The sequence below is a fragment of the Austrofundulus limnaeus genome, unplaced genomic scaffold, assembly GCF_001266775.1.
Source record: "Austrofundulus limnaeus strain Quisiro unplaced genomic scaffold, Austrofundulus_limnaeus-1.0 Scaffold752, whole genome shotgun sequence".
Lineage (NCBI taxonomy): Eukaryota > Metazoa > Chordata > Actinopteri > Cyprinodontiformes > Rivulidae > Austrofundulus > Austrofundulus limnaeus.
The window spans coordinates 24,464-44,108 of record NW_013953154.1 but is presented as its reverse complement, the minus strand read 5'-3'; the positions used below and the strand labels follow the sequence as shown (position 1 = coordinate 44,108).

The 19,645-nt window shown below is 40.6% G+C and overlaps 2 protein-coding genes across 3 annotated transcripts in view; both read left to right on the top strand.

Moving 5' to 3' along the window:
* Positions 1-6,839, top strand: part of vps41 (VPS41 subunit of HOPS complex) — a 22,550-nt gene extending 15,711 nt beyond the window's left edge. Inside the window, exons 15-28 of the mRNA XM_014028358.1 lie at positions 4,092-4,173; positions 4,265-4,357; positions 4,442-4,569; positions 4,728-4,872; positions 4,954-4,995; positions 5,081-5,131; positions 5,208-5,345; positions 5,433-5,487; positions 5,557-5,697; positions 5,779-5,915; positions 6,026-6,125; positions 6,215-6,259; positions 6,346-6,425; positions 6,533-6,839. Coding sequence (XP_013883812.1) covers positions 4,092-4,173; positions 4,265-4,357; positions 4,442-4,569; positions 4,728-4,872; positions 4,954-4,995; positions 5,081-5,131; positions 5,208-5,345; positions 5,433-5,487; positions 5,557-5,697; positions 5,779-5,915; positions 6,026-6,125; positions 6,215-6,259; positions 6,346-6,425; positions 6,533-6,613 — 1,318 coding nt within the window. The 3' untranslated portion in view covers positions 6,614-6,839. The remainder of the gene's footprint in view (positions 1-4,091; positions 4,174-4,264; positions 4,358-4,441; positions 4,570-4,727; positions 4,873-4,953; positions 4,996-5,080; positions 5,132-5,207; positions 5,346-5,432; positions 5,488-5,556; positions 5,698-5,778; positions 5,916-6,025; positions 6,126-6,214; positions 6,260-6,345; positions 6,426-6,532) is intronic.
* A 669-nt stretch (positions 6,840-7,508) lies between these two features.
* LOC106532323 (uncharacterized) overlaps positions 7,509-19,645 on the top strand; it is a 14,870-nt gene continuing 2,733 nt past the window's right edge. The window contains exons 1-6 of one of the 2 annotated variants that reach the window (XM_014028356.1): positions 7,509-7,596; positions 8,489-18,470; positions 18,553-18,646; positions 18,808-18,883; positions 18,972-19,077; positions 19,249-19,380. In XM_014028356.1, the coding sequence (XP_013883810.1) occupies positions 8,490-18,470; positions 18,553-18,646; positions 18,808-18,883; positions 18,972-19,077; positions 19,249-19,380 (10,389 nt within the window). In that variant the 5' untranslated portion in view covers positions 7,509-7,596; position 8,489. Of the gene's footprint in view, positions 7,597-8,488; positions 18,471-18,552; positions 18,647-18,807; positions 18,884-18,968; positions 19,078-19,248; positions 19,381-19,645 lie in introns of both variants that reach the window. The other variant, XM_014028355.1, reaches the window with a different exon arrangement.

The following is a 19,645-nucleotide window of genomic DNA, read 5'->3' as shown; positions in this document are numbered from 1 at the left end:
GAAGAAAAGTATCTTATAATATCTGCCCCCAATTAAACAATATCCATAAAAATAACAAAATATACATCAACAAAGAAATAAAAATAAAAAAATAAAATGTTTCATGTAAACTTAAAATTTTTCTAAGTCTTTCATGAAAGAATCAGTTAAAATGTTACATTTTCTTATAAAATCTAGCTATTAAATTGCACAACTGAAATGAATACAGGGTAGCGCCTCCTCCTGATGTCCTTTCATGATGATGATCCTTGCCCTGTGCAGGGTCTATGGCTGCATGACCTGGGGGCACCTGTTCTCGTGTGAAAGGGTGTTCTGAACTGTAATTTCTCCTTGGGATCAATCAAGTATTCATTCATTCATTCATTCATTCATTATAAATTGTCATTAACTGATGAAAATGATCCATCAGTTCATGCAGTAAAGCACAAAGGTAAAAGTTGAAGCTGTTCCATTAAACGAATGAACAGAAATAATGTGCAGAACTAATCAATATATTTTAGGGGTTTTGGGTATATTCTAAAATAGATAATTTGTGAAGTATTTAAATAAGCAAATTATCTTCCCTCGAGGCACCACGCTCTTAATTTGATCAAAATTTAACCCAGGAAAGAGACGAAAACCTGTAACTTTATTGTAATCAGTTTCACAATAAATGTACCCAAAATGGTTTGATGAGTCCTTGTCCTTATCAGAACCAGAACCAATAATACTTTATCAAGACACAAAAGTGACATTAGCTTATTTTGGCACGTTCTCCACGGGCCATTTATTTACAGATTAAATGTATTTACAACTATGGTGAGTAAGAAGTGATGACATGTTGAACCAGGTAAAACTGACAGAGTTTGCAATCACAAGTGAATAAATAAACAAACAAATAAAATAAACACAGAGGTGAGTTTGAGGCTTGGAATGAGGTGAGGTGAATTTTGCTTTTAGCTGGTTTTTTAACTAAGGGGGTCCTAGTTAAATTTGGGAGAAAAATCATTTAGTTTATCAAATCTCATACAAAGATAAGAATCAAATTACGTCTGAGTACCTGTTTGTCACCAGGACAAATGTTCACTTTTACCCTTTTGTTCTGCTGATTGCGGTACCAGAAGTAGTCGTCGGCTGACCGAAGGATCTCAGGTGATGTTCCCCAAAGAACTGCTTCAGTGTAGTGGCCGGTCGGACACTCAGGGTGTCTGTTCAGCTGCTGGCCCTTCAGTCAGAAAGTTGGGTGGTGAGCTGGTGACAACGGGGTCCGGTCCTCCCAGGCGGCTGCAAGACTTATTAATTTGATTTCAACTTTGTAGAGAAAAACGAACTAAAAATGATGCATGAATTACAATTAGCTTATTTAACTTCTATAAAATCAAACTCAGATATTGAGTCGATATTAAACGTTGGCTGTTCGTTCAACCCAGCGGGAGATGCAGAAGGGCCACCATCCTGCCCAGCCCATGGGGAGGGGCTGGCAGGAAGGGCCTCTGCTGAGCTTCTGGAAAACTGTTTCTGGCTTCTGATGTTGAAAAACTCTCTTTCTCTGTCTTCTTCTTCTTCTTCTTCTTCTTCTTCGTCCTCGTCTTCGTCTTCGTCTTCTTCTTCTTCTTCTTCTTCGTCTTCTACTTTGTCTTCTAAGAGATTGGGAGTGCGCTAAGCTTTTTAAAACTTCTGTCATGGGCGGAGTCAAATTTTTAGTTGGCCAATAAAAATGTTACACCTATACAGGAAAAGTTTTTTAACAAATCAAATCTGTTTTGGAGGGAAAACTTTACTTCAGGACAAAGAAAAAGGGAGTGTTTTAGTTTAATTATCTTGCATCTAATTAAAAGGAGAGACATCTGCTTGCCTCAGTAAAATAAGAGTGTCACACTTAATTATTAAAGATTCAAGTCCTAAAGTTTCCAAGGATTAAATCGTGGAATAAAACACACATCTTCTTCAGGAAAACGTTTCATCAAAACAATTAACACCACAATACACGCAGCTATTGAATAGTTAACTAAGCTAAACTTAGTAGATCCTTTATGGTCTTTTTAGTTCTTTCTGTAAGAAAAATGGTTTAGATCAGTGGTTCCCAAACTTTTTATCTTCTGACCCAAAAAATATTCATGGCAAAAACTTGTGACCCCAAATATTACTGGTCTGAGTACACAAACTTTGTTAATAACCCTAAAAACAAAGACTACACAAATATAAATACTTATTTATACTTATTTTGTGTTTTTGTAATAATTATAGGGAAAATATTACATCACCAATTATTTTTCTTACCCTTTAAATTGATTTCTGAAGTGCAGTGGTTCCCAAACTTTTCAGCTTTTGACCCATAAAATAACAGTAGACCTGAGCCCACAACTATTTTTGGATGATAAACATTTGTATCAGGTCAACTAAACATGGGTATAGTAACAATATTTATTATTCTACATTTATACATTTTAGGCAACTAAGGCAAAAATATAATTAATTCAGAAAATCTTTTCAGGACCCCACCTTGATGTTTCAGGACCCCACCTTGATGTTTCAGGACCCCACTTTGGGTCCCGACCCCAACTTTGGGAACCACTGGTTTAGATGACATTCTTAGCAAAAAGACAGAAAACATTAGCCACAGAGATTCCTTTATCTTTTCTCCTTTTTTTCACATTTAATGAAGAATGTAGGTCCTTTGTTCTCAGTCACGCCGAAGAGTCTGGTTAAAGGCATTTATGATCCRTTTGAAGAGGAACCAACAGTCTTGTGCTTATGGGGGATGGAAGCAACAGAACTTGTGGGGTTCGGAACAGGAATGTGGCAATTCTTATCTATTAACAGTAAGGCGTCAGGACATCTGGTGGGGGTTTGTGTAAGAGATGTTAATTCGAGCCACAAAGGAAGTTCTATGCAAAAGTCTTTAGAAAATAGTCTGAAGTCAAAGTGGAGGTTTTTCTTCCTTCCTGAGCTGTTGTCATAGGAACAAGTGAAATCTAATCAGAAATGATTATTTATATGCAGGAAAATGCTACATATACTGAAAAAAATTGCAAGTCTTGTATAAATTTATCACAAAAAATACTGCAAGCGAATCTTCACAAACTAACTTTTAGCACAGAATTTAGCATTTTTTAATCAGATGTTGGACGATGAAGAAACAAACGTGTGGCATGTGGAAATCTGGATTAGCAGCATGCTAACAAAATCAAACCAGATTCTTTCCCAATCAGTGGCTCCTCCCTCGCCCTAACCACTACTCACTCCATTTGCYCCTGCCCGCAGATGGTTGGCCATATTAAGTTCCATCTGAAACCAATTACGTACGAGGGCGAGTGGCTTATTAAGCCCTCCACAGAGAGTCAGCATCCAATGCAGACTTGAGCAGCAGGTGCAACACCAAATAATGTTCGGCATGGAGGACGGGACATATAAATATAAGTTCTGCATATGTTTTGTACACCTATTTACTAAGTAAACACCTCATCAACAAATATAATTTCACATAGGCTATAAATCATGTTCAATTGAAACTTTATTAAAGACACAGAACTCTGGTCCATATTTAAAAAGGAAGAAAGGAAAAAAATGATTTAAAAATGTTAAAAGGGCAATTGTTTTGACAAGTTATCACACTGTGTTTGTTACACATAGTCATATCTGAAAACTCTCTAAAATGTGGGGCCTAATTAAATATTTCCTTTGGTCTATTTAAAAAAGTGTCTCTGTATCAAACCATTCAGTACAGTGCTTTAGGTTCAATACACACTATATATGGAGCAATACAGATTTTTAAAATTTATTTTTTCAACTTGCTGAAGCTGCGCTGTGTTGAAGGCTCAGTGGATCTATTCAACTACACTTAGGATGCTTGTCTAGTGCAGATCCACTGAGAAACTTGCTGTTTCAGCAACATTTCATTTAAAAACTTTACTTTTGAGGTTCAGCAAATGTTCATAATTAATTTCAATAAGTTACATGTTAAGAAAGGCATGGACATTTGTCTTTTTTGCATTTAAAAAATATCGAACCATGAGACTTAAGTATCGAACCAAACTGTGAATTTTCTGTATTGTTGCACCCTTAAATAATTGTTGTTTAAATCATGAATATTATTTATTTTATCACTGCAGGAAATGTCAAAAAGTTCTTGGAAAAAACATGGAGCTGTGGGAGAATGAAGTATACAGGTTTAAGACCATCGGGCAGCTGAAGGTACATTTGAACGTCTGTAATTTACATTTCTGTAAGTATGAATGTAATGTTGGTTATGAAAACATTAAAATCTCAATGTCTGTTTTTTCAGGCCATCAGTCAATATTTACCAAGAGGAGATCTGCGTCTCAGACCGGCCATCTATGAAATGATCCTGCATGAATTTCTAAAAACGGACTATGAGGTATTTTGTCTTTTTATAGTCTTTATATTTGAAGAACACAGAGTTGCAGAAATTACTTCTTTTTTTCTATCTCTCTCTATAAAGGGTTTTGCCACACTGATCCGAGAGTGGCCTGGAGAGCTTTACAACAACATGGCCATTGTTCAGGCCGTGAGCGATCACCTGAAGAGGGATCCCACCAACAGCACGCTGCTCACCACACTGGCTGAGCTGTGAGTCACTTAACATTACGTTAAAAAGTTTCTTCTTTACAACACTGGTAAAATCATTTTGTGTTATTAAAATGCATTTTTATAGAATTCTGGAAAACAAAAGTGTTTTCTGGTAATTTTGACTTCATGTTAAGTCATTAGAGAACTTGTTGTCTCAGGTACACTTATGACCAGAGGTACGACAGAGCCTTAGAAATCTACCTGAGACTGAGACACAAAGATGTTTATCAGCTGATCCACAAACACAACCTGTTCTCCTCCATAGAGGATAAAATTGTCCTCCTGATGGACTTTGATAAAGAGGTAAAAACGTTATGTTACAGTCTTAACCAGCAGGCTGTTTTGTCTATTTAAGTATGAAAATGTTCAATTTGGTGCTTTTAGAAAGCTGTTGACATGCTTCTCGACAACGAAGACAAGATATCTGTAAGTGGCTGTTTTTATTAATTTTTTTGTCATTTTAATAAAAATGATGCTGCAATTGATTTCTTCCTCTTTGCCCTTCTAACAGATTGACAGGGTGGTGGAGGAACTAGATGGCAGGCCTGAGCTGCTGCATGTGGTGAGCTGAGTGAGATTTAGAAGTTGCAGTGCCTAGTGTCATATATAGGGTTGGTTAATGTGTTTTCCCTCTTCAGTACCTCCATAAACTGTTCAAGCGGGATCATCACAAAGGCCAGAGGTTCCACGAGAGACAGATTGGTCTGTACGCTGAATATGACCGTCCAAACCTCCTGCCTTTTTTGAGGGATAGCACTCATTGCCCTCTTGAAAAGGTACGCCCTGCTATGCATCCAGATTCTAATTCATCTGTAAAACATTTGTCATTTTGTCTTAGTTTAATGCTGTCTCCTCGCATTCAGGCTCTTGAGATTTGTCAGCAGAGGAACTTTGTGGAAGAGACTGTCTTCTTGCTCAGTAAGTATTTGGAGATGAAAGTGTTTGTTTCTGGAAATGAGAGTAATTAATGCAGCTCTTTGCTCACAGGCAGGATGGGAAACTGTAGACGAGCTCTGCAGATGATCATGGAGGAGCTGGAGGACGTGGACAAGGCCATCGAGTTCGCTAAAGAGCAAGACGACGCAGAGCTGTGGGAGGACCTCATCTCTTACTCGATTGACAAGCCACGTAAGGCGTCGAGCGACTCTGAGCATTTATCTCAACATCTTAATCTCTCACTTCACATCTTCTTGTTGTTGTTGTTTGCAGCATTCATTACCGGCCTCCTCAATAATATCGGCACTCACGTAGATCCCATTCTGCTCATCAAGCGCATAAAAGAAGGCATGGAGATCCCAAACCTCAGAGATTCACTGGTGAAAATCCTCCATGACTACAACCTACAGGTTAGTTGAGTTTTTCCATTTCTTTCAAATTGAACAGAAATTTTAATTTTTTTTCTTTTTTATAGACTAGCCTTTTTATTTATTTATATATTTTTTCTTTTATCTGTAAGATTCTTTTGAGGGAAGGGTGCAAGAAGATCCTGGTGGCGGACTCTCTTTCTCTGCTCCAGAAGATGCAGCGAACGCAGATGAGAGGAGTCAGGGTCGATGGTGGGAGCAGCTCTTACTGGTTGTTTATACTGAAACAGTGAAATCTATGGGACTAGTCTGAAAATCGTTTGTTTTGTTCATTATTTCAGAGGGAAACATTTGTGAGTCATGTCACGGCACAATATTACCCTCAGGTGGGCTGTTAGTGTAGTTGCATTCAGTTGATCTGTTTTAAAAAAGTTATTTTGCTGTTATTGAATTCATTTCACTTGTGTTTCAGATATGGCCCAGCCTTTCAGTGTGGTGGTGTTTCACTGCAGACACATGTTTCACAAGGAGTGTTTACCYTCTTCAGGAACAGTAAGTGGGCATTTCAAAAGCTCAAACTCTTAAAGTTGGTGTTGTTGAGAATCTTACAGTTTTTACCATGATTTTTACATTTTTTACATTATTTATTTTTGTTGCAGATTCCTGGAATGCAGTTTTGTAACATCTGTAGTGCAAAGAAGCGAGGACCTGGAAGTGGAATACTGGAGATGAAAAAATAACAATTGTGTATCCGCTAAACAATATTGTGCTTTTTGTTTTATTTATATTTTCTCCTCAGTTCACCAATAATAAAAATCCATTTCCCTTAGTAACTAAACTGTGTATGTGCAAAAATGCTAAAAATTTCTCCAGGACTGTTGCAACTGTAAAGTGCTGTGCCTTGTTCAGCTTGCCACTAACATGATTTTCTGATGAAAATAATAATAATAAAGTCACATGTCTATGTGTTTTTGTTTTTTTTTTTAAATCAGATTGTACTGCATGTGTTCTTCTACATGTGGTGTAGGTAAATCCTGACTCAATCAGGTAAAAAAAAGAGAATAAAATGTTGAAGTTTGGAATCCAGAGCTGTAATGAAATTTATAAGAGTAGTTTACTTGTTAGGATTTTTAATAATTGTCTTCACTTAAAAAAAAAAACACAAGAACTAGCTGATAGCTTTAAATAAAATAAGCTTTGTTCTTTCAGTTGGTTTGAATGGAGCCCGGGCTCTGTAGGGTTTGTTTTACATTTTGTAATCCTTTTTTTCCTTCTTATTTTTGGCCATTGAAAACTACAATAAAAAAACATACTCCTACTAAACTAATAAATACAAATTTAGTCCAATAAAAGTTTGCTTATAAAATGATAATCTAAATTTATGGAAACAGAAGTTTGATTGAATAATGAGCAAGTTAATCGCGTTATTTACTCTGATAATCAGTTAAACCAAGTCACAAACAAAGTCAGGGTAAATTTGACCAGAAGAAGAACGTCGCTATTTGTCTTATTAGTTTTATTTTTTTATTATTTGACAAAAAATGTCAAATTAAAGGTGCCATTGATTTGTTAATACAAAAAAATTAGGTTGAATAAATCTTGGCTTCGTTTGCGGTTTGTGCGCTCAGTACGTCACATCCGCCGTTTCTCTCCGGAAGTACAGTTAATTTTTATTCACGGGGAGAAAAAAAACACAGCTGCAGTTGAAAAACACAACATCAAAGTAAGTTTCTCGGGGCTTATTATCGCGGTTCTACCTTCTGGTAAATGTTGGTATCATCCATAGCCCTCGGCGGAAACCTCTGCTTCGCTCTTTGGACTCAGTTTGGCTGCGAGTGTCGCTGCGCTCATTTGTTGCGAGTTGGCAGCAGCTAGCGTTAGCTTCCTGAGCTAATACCAGCTAACCCTCGGTTTCTGGCTGCCTGCTCCGCTCAGACTGACATCAGGATCTGTTCTCTCTTAAACAATCACTTGGAAAGCTTGTATACGTGATATATAAGCGAGGAAATCTTGATGGTACAATGTGTAACTTTCGAGGCATCTCTTTAAGTCCGGTTTTTGTTGTGTCCACCGCTAGCCAGGCTTGTTGCATGTATAAAAACAGACAACACATTTTAAAAGAGTGTATCATGCATTTTATATGCAATCGTTGAACATTTTATCTTGTTACACTGTAATAAAATAAGATATCGCAAAAATGTCGATATAAAGTGGCTCGAAGCAGTTCTATTTATTAATTTTTTAATTGGCAGCTGTATAACAACTTGCATGTTTTTCTTTTTTTCGTCCAGAGATTTACTAGATATTTTTCTTGCACTGCTGAAACAAAGCTATCTGTAATCATTGAGCAACTTATAGTCTGATCAATATTTTTTTTTCCATTTTCATGTATTCTGGTTGGTCTTTTGTTATTTGTGTATGAACTGTGTAAGTGGGATTTTGTTTATTTTAAATGTGCAGCTTTTTCATTTATACTTTTAGAGATTTAGGTTTCATTGGATCAGCAAGTAAGCCATTAGTTACAGAGACTGTACACGGTACAGCCATTACTTCAACATGTAAAAATATTTTTCTGTGATCAAATAAATGTTAATAATAAGTAAATATTTTTACAGAATGCCTGCCCCAAAGAGAGGATCAGCTTCTCCGGATTTACAGCCCAAGATAAGAAAGTTGGATGAGGATGAAGAAACTCTGCCAGCCACAATRGAACCCACTTCCAATTCCTTCAAACCAGAAAACACTGCAGCAGCCCCACAGACTAAGAAAAAACGGCTGGCTGTGGAGCAGGAAAATTCACCAGACAAATCATCCAACCAAAGTTCTCCTACCAAGGAATCCAGCAAAACAGCCCCTGACCCACCTGTGAAAAAAGCCAGGCTCCTGAACGCCACAAGTGCCTCCTGTGGAGAAACTCCCTCACAGAGGGCAAACTCTAAAGTTTCTGTGAAGCGAACCGCCTCCACTGACTCTGATGAAGTTCTAAGTAGCGATAGTAGTAAGATGGACTTATTTAAAGAGAGAGACAATGAAGACAAGGCCCGCTGCATCAGAATATACTCCAACAAAATTAAAGCTATGTGCAGCGCTGAAGAGTCATCTTCTGATCCACAGGAACTGAGCCAAGATCTATCATCCTCACCTTTGGATCCTGTGCAGAAAGACCACAGTTATGGTAGATTTTCAGAGTCCACTTCACTTGAAAACACTGGGGAGGCTGAAGATAAAGATTCTTCAGAGTCTTTTACTGAGCAAAAGAGCGAAGAAATTTCACATGATGAAACACAAAAGGTGCCGACAGACACTTTAGTCTCAGAAATAGGGAGCACTAAGACCAGCGTTGAAGTCGAGTCTGCAAATGAAAAAGGTAAATATGTGGAATTACAATATCCAGAAAGCCCAACTCTCGTGGATAGTAAAACACCAGCATTTTCTCGAGACATGTCAGACTGCATCATGCCTGTGGGTGAGGAGAATGAAAAACGAGAAGAAACGCAGCTCAACAAAAGCCAAAAAGCTGTAGATAATACACTAGCATTGCCGGAGAAAACACTATGTGCTGTTACTGGAGAGCTACATTCAAGTGATGAAGGTGCACAGCTTGGAGATGAAAGAGCTGATTCAGCTTGCCGATCAGCAAGCCAGACTCACCTGATTACACCGTTTGTTTCTGAAGAGAATGAGCAGAATATAAAAAGCAAAACCAAGGAGCAGGAAGTATCTGAATCTGCTGAAATCTGCACAGAAAATCTAGATGGAGTCCTGTTAAATGAAACTGCTCCAGAACAGGTAGAAATTAGTAATGTAGAGGGTCAACCTGAGGAAAACGTAAAAATGGCTGAGTTTGCTACTACTCCAAATACTCAAATAGAACTCAGTGATCAAGTAGCTTCAAAAGAGGATTTTAACGCTACAGATATTCAAGCTGAGATGCCAGACACACTTGAAAAGTATGAGGACAAGTTTGAAGAAAGTGCTAGAGATGGTGTTGACTTCCAGCCTCCTCAGACTTCTGCTTGTTCTGAAGCTTTAGTTGAAGTGCACCTGAATCATGGCATTGTGACACCTGATGGCTGTGCAGACACTTTATCTGAATGTATGGTTGTTCAAAATCAAATAGAGATGCTTTCTGACAATTTTGAAGTTCCTGAGGGTCAAACACCTGAAGTGGTTTTACAAAGTGAAGAGAATTGCCTGATTTATGACAAAGCAACACAAGTAGCTGCTGAAATAGAGAGAGACTCTTCAAACATAGGCGAAGAGAAGGACAAGAGCATCCAGTGTTCTGCTGCAGAAATCAAAGGCGATGCACAGACGTCTCATCCAGACGCTACAGTAAAAACACAAAACCTGGATGCCTCTGAATCTACCACTGATTTTCACGAGGGTCACAGTGGGGACAATTTTAAAACTATGGAAAATGAGGACACTGTGGATGGTGAGAGTGGAGCAGAGACTGCAGTAACTCCAGACATCTCTAATTCAGAACCTCCAGTGGAAACGCAAAAGCAGGAAATCCAGGAGGTGAGCCAATCCACTACAGTCACGTCTTCTGACATTCATGGCAGTGTTGCTGCTGATAAATGTGAAAACATGAAAACTGTTGCATGTGCTGTTATAGCCGAGGGTCAAAGTGGAACGGAAACTGTCGCAGCATTCAAGCTTTCTGATCCAGCAGCTAAAGTAGAATTGCAAACCCAGGAGAGCCCTGTTAATGAACACCCTGCGGTTGTACCTGATGACGGTCAAGAAAGTCCAGAGAATGCAAATTCTAAAGGCAGGAGCAATGTTGATGTTACAGCTGAGAATCTAATAGAAGTAGACATTCAAACTGCAGCAATGTCAGAGGAAGTCTGCTCACAGGTGGAGGAAACACATAGTCAGATGAATGAGGAGGTCAGTGAACGCACCATAGACATATGTGCCACTCAGAGTCAAATAGAATTTGATGAACTTTCTGACGCCACTTCTGAGGAGGTCTCAAACATTGCTCATATAGAAGAGATGCAAACTTCAACAGTCAGTGAATCCACAGCTAATATGCATGACGAAGCTCAGAAAGTTCTGGAAAACCCTAACTGTGCGGCTCAGAGTCAAACTGAAGTTGTAGAAGATATACAGGCTGCAGTCACTCTAGAAAAGGTCTCAACCATTGCTCATATAGATGAAATTCAAACTCCAATGGTCAGCGAACCCACCACAGATACACCTGACGATGCTTACTCAGATGTGGAGGATGCAGCTTTTAMGAGCAGCAAATATGTTAAATGTGTTTCTGCCGTTTTCCAGAATCAAATAGAAGTAGATGTAGACACTTCAGCATCGGACAATGTTGCACTAGTAGAAGTAATGCAAAGCCAGATGGTCAGTGAATCTACCACAGACACATCAGATGACGTTTTTGGGAATCACCGTGAAGAAAATTTGAAAACGGTTGCAAACGATGAGTTTAAATTTGAATCTCCTGCTGGAACTTCGAATCAAATGGAAGTGGAAACCACATTGTCTATGGAAAGTTCAAATTCAGCTCCTTCGTTGAACATAAATAAAAGCCAAACAGAAGAGGACATGCAGGCACCTGATAATGGTTTTAGTGCAGCTTTTGGGGTTGAAACACAAACTCAGAAAATCCAGGATGTCAGTGGAGAAACAACAGACAACACAGATGAAGAGCTTCTTGAAGATAAAATAGTTGAAAATGTGAAGCATGCAGTAAATTCAGAGTGTGTGAGTGTACAAGAGGCTCAGGTTGAATCAGAAATGCAGATTACACCGGATTCAGTGATTTCTGGAGCAAATCGTTCTGAGGAAATACAGAAAAGCCAAAATGAAATGGATKTGCTGACTGTAACAACATCAGAACAAGATTGTAACATTCCTGCAGTGGAAATACAAACTCTAAAGAGCCATGATGTCAGTGAGYAAAATACAGACACACAGTCTGTAGCTGATGAAGAGAGTCAAAACACAATGGAGACATCATTTTCACCACCTTCAGCTGAAACACAAAACCAGAGGAGTTTCGACATCATGGACTCTTCAACAGATGTTTCTGAACAGGTCCAGGAAAACTTCAGGACTTCCACAAACGAGAGTTTTGAAAATGAAAACAAGGCTCTTGAAGAATGTGTTCCTGCTGCAGTGAGGGCAAACGAAATGGAAACGCAAGCAGCTGAAGGACTACAGAAGAATTTTCAACCGACACCTACAAAACAAACAGAAAGCCACAGAGGGCAGGAGATCAGTGAACTCACCACAGACACAAACATTTCTGTTTCACAGACTTCACCTGAAACACCCATCCAGGAGGGCTCCGATGTCACAGAAGCTGAAAATGACGCATCTGTAACTGTCCAGGAATGTTTCGYGGTTCCCTCCGATGAGTGTCATGAAAATGAGAACAAGGTTATCAAAGAAAGTGTTGGCACTGCTGAGTGGACAAACACAATGGAAACACAAAAAGCAGAAATGTTGGAGGTCGTCTCTCAACCAACAGCTACTGAACAAACACAAAGCCAGAGAGGTCCAGAGGTCAGTGAACTCACRTCAGACTCAGACAGTTCTGTTTCACCTCSTCCACCTGAAACTCAGATTCAGAGAAGCTTTGACATCACAGATCCTGCAAGTGAAGTGTCTAAAACTGGTCAAGAGAGTTTCAAGATTCCCTCGAATGAGTGTCATGAAAATAAGGCCACTGAAGAACATGTTGATGATGAGATGACAAACAAAATGGAAACGCAAACAGCAGAAATGCTAAAAGAGGATTCTCCACKAACAYCRACTGAACAAACACAAAGCCAGAGAGGTCCAGAGGTCAGTGAACTCACRTCAGACTCAGACAGTTCTGTTTCACCTCSTCCACCTGAAACTCAGATTCAGAGAAGCTTTGACATCACAGATCCTGCAAGTGAAGTGTCTAAAACTGGTCAAGAGAGTTTCAAGATTCCCTCGAATGAGTGTCATGAAAATAAGGCCACTGAAGAACATGTTGATGATGAGATGACAAACAAAATGGAAACGCAAACAGCAGAAATGCTAAAAGAGGATTCTCCACKAACAYCRACTGAACAAACACAAAGCCAGAGAGGTCCAGAGGTCAGTGAACTCACRTCAGACTCAGACAGTTCTGTTTCACCTCCTCCACCTGAAACTCAGATTCAGAGAAGCTTTGACATCACAGATCCTGCAAGTGAAGTGTCTAAAACTGGTCAAGAAAGTTTCAAGATTCCCTCTGAGTGTCATGAAAGTAAGGTCACTGAAGAACATGTTGATGATGAGATGACAAACAAAATGGAAACGCAAACAGCAGAAATGTCAATTGAGGTTTCACAACCAGCAACTTCAGAAACAAATCAAAACCTGAAAGYTCAAGAGGTCAGTGAACTCACCACAGACGTTTCTGTTTCATCACCTTCATCTGAAATACAAATCCAGAAAAGCCTCAATGTTGAGCATGAAGTAAAAGTATCTGAAACTGTACAGACTATTTTCAGCATTACCTCAAATGAGGTTCACAATGAGAACGAGATACTTGAAAAATCTGTYGACACTGCCGGGGGAACGAACAAAATGGAAARGCAAGCAGCAGAAATGTCATTTGAGGCTTCTCAACCAACAACTTCAGAAACAAGYCAAAACCTAAAAGGTCAAGAGGTCAGTGAACTCACCACAGACACAAATATTTCTGTTTCACTGTCTTTATCTGAAACACAAATCCAGATGAACTCAAGTGTCACAGACTCTGCAAATGATGCATCTGAAATGATCAAATCAAATGATCATGAAAATGAGAACAAGGAATGTGTCAACACTGCTGAGAGGACACACAAAATGGAAATACACGCAGCAGAAACATTAGAGGTTTCTCAACCAACAATTACAGAACAAACAGAAACTCTGAGACATCAGGAGGTCAGTGAAGTCACCACAGACACGGATGTTTGTGTTTCACCAGCCCCAGCTGAAACACAGATTCACATAAGTCTCGACATRAGTGAAGCGTCAACAAACACATCTGGATCTGTTCAGGAAGTTTTCAGGATTCCTTTAAACGAGTGTCACAAAAATGTAAAAAATGCCATTGAAGAATTTGCTGACACTGCTGAGGTGACAAGTGAAATGGAAATACAAACAACTGAAGCGGTGGGGGAGATTTTTCAACCAACTGCTACAGAACAAACACAAACCCTGAGAGGTCAGGAGGTCAGTGAACTCACCACAGACGTTTCTGTTTCATCGCCTTCAACTGAAATACAAATCCAGAAAAGCCTCAATGTTGAGAGTGAAGTAAAAGTATCTGAAACTGTACAGACTATTTTCAGCATTACCTCAAATGAGGTTCACAATAATGAGAACGAGATTCTTGAAAAATCTGTGGACACTGTCGAGGGAACGAACGAAATGGAAACGCAAGCAGCAGAAATGTCATTCGAGGCTTCTCAACCAACTGCTACAGAACAAACACAAAACCTGAGAGGTCAGGAGGTCAGTGAACTCACCATAAACACAAATATTTCTGCTTCACCACCTTCAGCTGAAGCAGAGATGGAGAGGAGGATCACTGTTGCAGAACCTGCAAGTGATCTGTCTAAAACAACGCAGGAAAAATTCACAATTCCTCCAAATGAGACTAATGAAAATGAGCACGAGGTTATTGATAAATGTGTCGACACTGCTGAGCCGATATATGAAATGGAAGTACAAACAGACGCGGTAGTGGAGATTTTTCAACCAAGCACAGAACAAACACAAAACCAGAGAGCTGATGAGGTCAGTGAACTCACCACAGTTGCAGATATGTCAGTTTCAGCACCTTCAGCTGAGACAAAGATCCAGAAGATCAGCATCACAGAGCCTACAGATGACTTCTCTACAACTAACCAGGAAAATGTCAAGATTCCTCCAAATGAAAATGAGATTGGGGCTATTGAAGAATGTGTCCACAGTGCTGAAAGGACTAATGAAATGGAAACGCAACCAGCCCAACTACTGCAGGAGGTTTCTCAACCAGCAACTACAGAGCAGTCACAAAACCAAAGCAATCAGGAGGTCTGTGAACATAGCACTGACACTGAAGTCAAAAACAATCCTATTAATCCTGAAAACGACAAAAACGTAGATTCTGTTAGTACTTTTGAAAATCACCCAACAATAGCATGGCAGACATCATCGACACCAGAGAATTATCAGAAGCTTGATTCAGCACTTCGGAACCAGAGAAATGAGGAGGATGGTCAGGTGTATAGAAATGAAGACAAAGATGCTTCTGAGTGCGAGAATGTTCCAGAGTTTGAAACCAACATGGAATCTTCTGCAGAATCAAGAGAGATTTCTTATTCAGCAGCTGTAGAGCAACAAAACCATCTGGCAAAGGAGACCACTGAACACACCACAGATGTATCTGATGAAATTCAGACACCGAGTCCCGTTCACTTAGAAAATAAAGAAAATGGCAGACAAACGGAAAACGAGAATGTCCAAGGGGATGTAATATGTGGATCAAAAGAAAGGACAGAATCTGTATTGTTGGAAGATATAAAAATAGCTGAATCTGTCAGTAATACTGAAGACGGGACTGAAAGAAATGAAGTTATTGTTTTTATTTGTGACCAATCAGAAGACACTGAAGTTGCTGTTCAGGCACCAGAAGAGCAGATTAAGACGGTTAATCAATCTGAGGTCGACTTTCATGAAAACCARGTTGTATATGAGCCTATTAGTAGTCCAGAGAGTAACAGTGGTGGAGAAGTTTGTACGATACAGCTGGGTGAAACCATTTCTTTTCTGGATTTACACAGCGCAGAAACCCATCAAATACTAGACGACGGATCAAACTTTTTAACTAGCGATGATAAACTAAAAACAACCCACCCTAAACTAGAAGATGAGGAAATTGTAAAGAAAGACATTTGCGCCTCAGACAGCCAAGCAGTAGTTCTGATGGAGGTTGAAACTACGAGCGAGGCACTGTGTCCTGCACATGCACACTCGGAGCWGAGTAACACGACCGAAGATGTGAAACACATCACTGCAATCGGGTCAAGTGACATCAGTTTGGCAGACGGRCAATCACAAGACGCCACAGAAAAGACTGTCATTCTGCAGTGTGTAAGTGCAGCAGAGTTAACTGAGCAGGTGCAGGAAGGCACTGGAGTTCAAGACGCCACAGACGTCGTGACGACGACAACAACTCCAGCCCKGACTGAAGATGAAATAACAGATGTTCCATCTGAAGATTATGTGATCTTAGAAACTGTCCACGTTCCAGAGAGTGAGGCTCATTTCGACATTGTTACTCAGGCTGCAGCTGAGTCGGGTCTATCTGCATCTCTCGGTCCAGACGAGGAGATGACGAGTCAAAGCATTTTAAGTAGTGCCCAGCAGACTGAAATGCTCGAGGCCGAGGCACATCAAGGTGAAACAGCTGACGAGGTCAAAGAAACTACAGTAACCAGCTCAGGTGAGGTTTTGGAGCAGCAGATGGAGGCAAACCACCTTCAAGATGCCCCAGTTTCTGACCACCTGCCACCATCTGCCTCTGTGGATGTAYACACGGCAAACTCTGGTCACACAAATAAAGACAGTAATGCAGCAGTGATGGAGACGGTTGAAAGCGTTGTGGACCAAGAACAAGTGCAGATTCTGGAGGATATGGAGATCGGCCGTGAGATTGTCGTGATAGAGGAAGACAATGACGGCGACAGTGATATTGTAATAATAACAGTACAACCGGATCAGCCTCCTGAAACGTCCAAAGAGAAAGTAAATGATGAAAAGATACAGGATACAAGCAAGATCGCAATGACGACAAGTGCTGAAAAGACTGAAAATGAGCGAAGGGGGCAAGAGGTTGAAAAACCCAAGAAACAAGAAATGAATATGCAAGCAAGAACCAAAGCCCGTCTAGCAGCTTTGGCTGAGCAGAAGGCRGCAGCGGCGAAGAGATCAGCAAACCGACAGCAGCTGAACCTTTTAGCCCTGTGTCAGGAAATCGCAGAGGACATTGCCACAGACAGCATGTTGTTGAAGAAAATAGAAGAAGAGAAACAAGCGGCGGCGGCAGCCGAGGCAGCTAAAGCAGAAGCCATTGAGAAGGAGCATCCAGCTGTCATCTCACAAGAAGCAGAACCAGATCCTTTAGTGACCCCCGCTGGATCCGAGGAGAGCTCTGCTTCTGTGACCCCCACTCCAGAGCCGCCTGCTGCCCAGCCTTCGACAGCTGATTCAGCTGAAACCAAACCAGCTGCAGAGCCTCCAAAAAGACGTTTTTTCATCTCTCAGATTTCAGTGCCTCTAAAAGCTCACGAGAAAAAGAAGCTAACTCGATATCAGAGACTGAGACGGGTTGAACTGCAGAGAGAGAAAATGTCCTGGGCCCGCGTCAAGAAGCTTAAGTCTGACCAYACAAACCAGATGTTCTCAGACGTGGACTGGCAGGCATCGTTTTCTGGCAGCTTTTTAATGGGTTCTACAACTCCTCCACCAGCAGCAGCCAGTCCATCYAAAACATCCTCTGCAAGTCCTGCAACAACCACCCAACCTGCTCAAGCAAAAGGAGACCCCCTCAAAGTTGAGACTTCTACTTCTGAGCTGGTGAAAACAGGAGCCGACAAAGCAGAATCCATTAAAACAGAAAATTTAGAAATTGAACTCGTTAAACCTGAAGCTACCAAAACTGAACCCACTAAAGCAGAACCTTCCAGAACTGAGCCCACTAAAGCAGAACCTTCCAAAACTGAGCCCACTAAAYCAGAACCCTCCAAAGCTGAACCTGTTAAAGCTGAAGCCACTAAAACTGAAGCTCCTATTTGTGAAAACCGGAGAATCACCAGGCAAAGTAAGGCTCAAGCTTCTCAGGCTACTGCTGTAGCTCCAAAACCTGCTCCGAAAGTTACCAGATCATCCAAGAGGACCCTCCCAGCTGTGCCTCCCCCCATGCCTAATGGACTTAATGCTCAAAAACAGAAGCCCGTGGAGTACAAACCATATAAACCCAGGCCCAAGTACTCTTTTGATGATTTTGAACTCGATGATGATGACTCTTTATTAGTGTCTCACTTAAAGCCAAACCTTCCCACGCAGCCGCCCCGACCCGGCCTCCAGCCGAGCCCCGCAGCTCACGCTAAACTTCCACAAAAACCCACCGTTTCATCACAACCTGCCACCCAGGCAAAGCTCAAACCTCAGACTGCACCTCCTGTACTGGTCTCCAGTCAGTCACGGCCCACTACTGCGGCTCAAGCTCCCCCACAATCAGCAAAGCCAAAACCTACAGTTACAGCAGCCGCTCAGTCGAAACCCATGACTGCAGCTTCATCAAAGCCCGTCCCTTCAACCAGCGCCCAGCTAAAGACCCCAACCTTGGCCGCTTCGCAGTCCAAACCCGTTTCAGCTTCGGCCCAAACCAAACCTGCTGCTTCTGCTTCTCCCTCGTCACAAACGGCTGGTGTAAATTTAACAAAGCAGCACGCACCAGCAGTCCCTCAACCAGCCAGTTCAGCTGCGACAGAAACAAAACCTGCTGCTGCTGAAGCTGATGATGCTTCAGCGCCTCAGCAAACGGAAAACCCCCCGTCACAGGAAGAAGAAAAGTGCAAGGTACCTCCAAATTTATGTTTCACAATTTCACAACCGACCTTTGCAACTCTCAACTGACAGTAAGACCTATTTTTATACACAGAATGCAGCTGATGRGCCGTCATCACTTCCTGCCTCATCTCCCCCTTCTGTGGAGAGCTCKTACAACAAAAAGAAGAGTGAAGATAGTCCTGCTGGTATGTTATTTTTGTTGTCACATGATTATTTATAGGACTTATTGAGCTTAGACTGAAATATATTCCTGGATTAAATGTTGTCTGCCACAATTTAAAAAAAACTTGTTTACATCAATTTTAACTATGTGTCCAAAATTACACCCCCACGTGTTTCTCCGCAGACACCCCTAATTCTTCAGCAGATTCTCAAAGCAAAGCAGACAGGACGACGGAGAAGACAGAAAACCGTTATCAGGAGTAAGAAGCTTCCCTGCARGTTTTTCAGCATATTTATACACTTACCAAGAGAAAGTTGTAGTGATCTGATGTGTTTGGATCTCAGCAGTGAAGCAAAGCCACAGGATGCTGCGACTTTTCTTTCCGATGCTTCTCTGCAAAAAGAGGTGAATAAACTTAAGGAGGCTGACAAAGATGGCACCCAAACTATCATTGTGAGTAAAACAATTTGAAAAAAAAATAGTTGAGTAGCTAAATTTGTTACTTTTTGGATTTTCTTTTTTGCTATTTTTCTTTTTTTTTAAATTAGTATATTTATTATTATTAGAGGTGAATGTTTTATGTTTGGATGTGCTGGATGATCTGTGTCATCTTCTGTTTCTCAGGATGCAGGACAGAAACACTTTGGACCCGTGGCCTGCAGTGGGTGTGGGATGCTCTACACTGCTGCCAACGCTGAGGATGAAGCTCAGCATTTACTCTTTCACAATCAGTTCGTCAGCGCTGTCAAATATGTGGTAAGCACCGTAGAGCTGCAGAGGCAAACCTAAAAAAACAGCCGTGCAAACTCTCATCCTCAGAAAGTAAACTGGATTACATRGACAGCTGATTGACCTTTGGAGTCAACCCAGTTCCAGCCAGCTTAAAATGGTTTTAAAGGGATCCCTGATTAGTTGTAACATTAGACTTTATTTGATAAACATATATTTTAACTGTAAAATAAAGACTGTAAAAATACTGTAGGATGTACAGTTTTGTAAATATTTACAATATATTTTAACA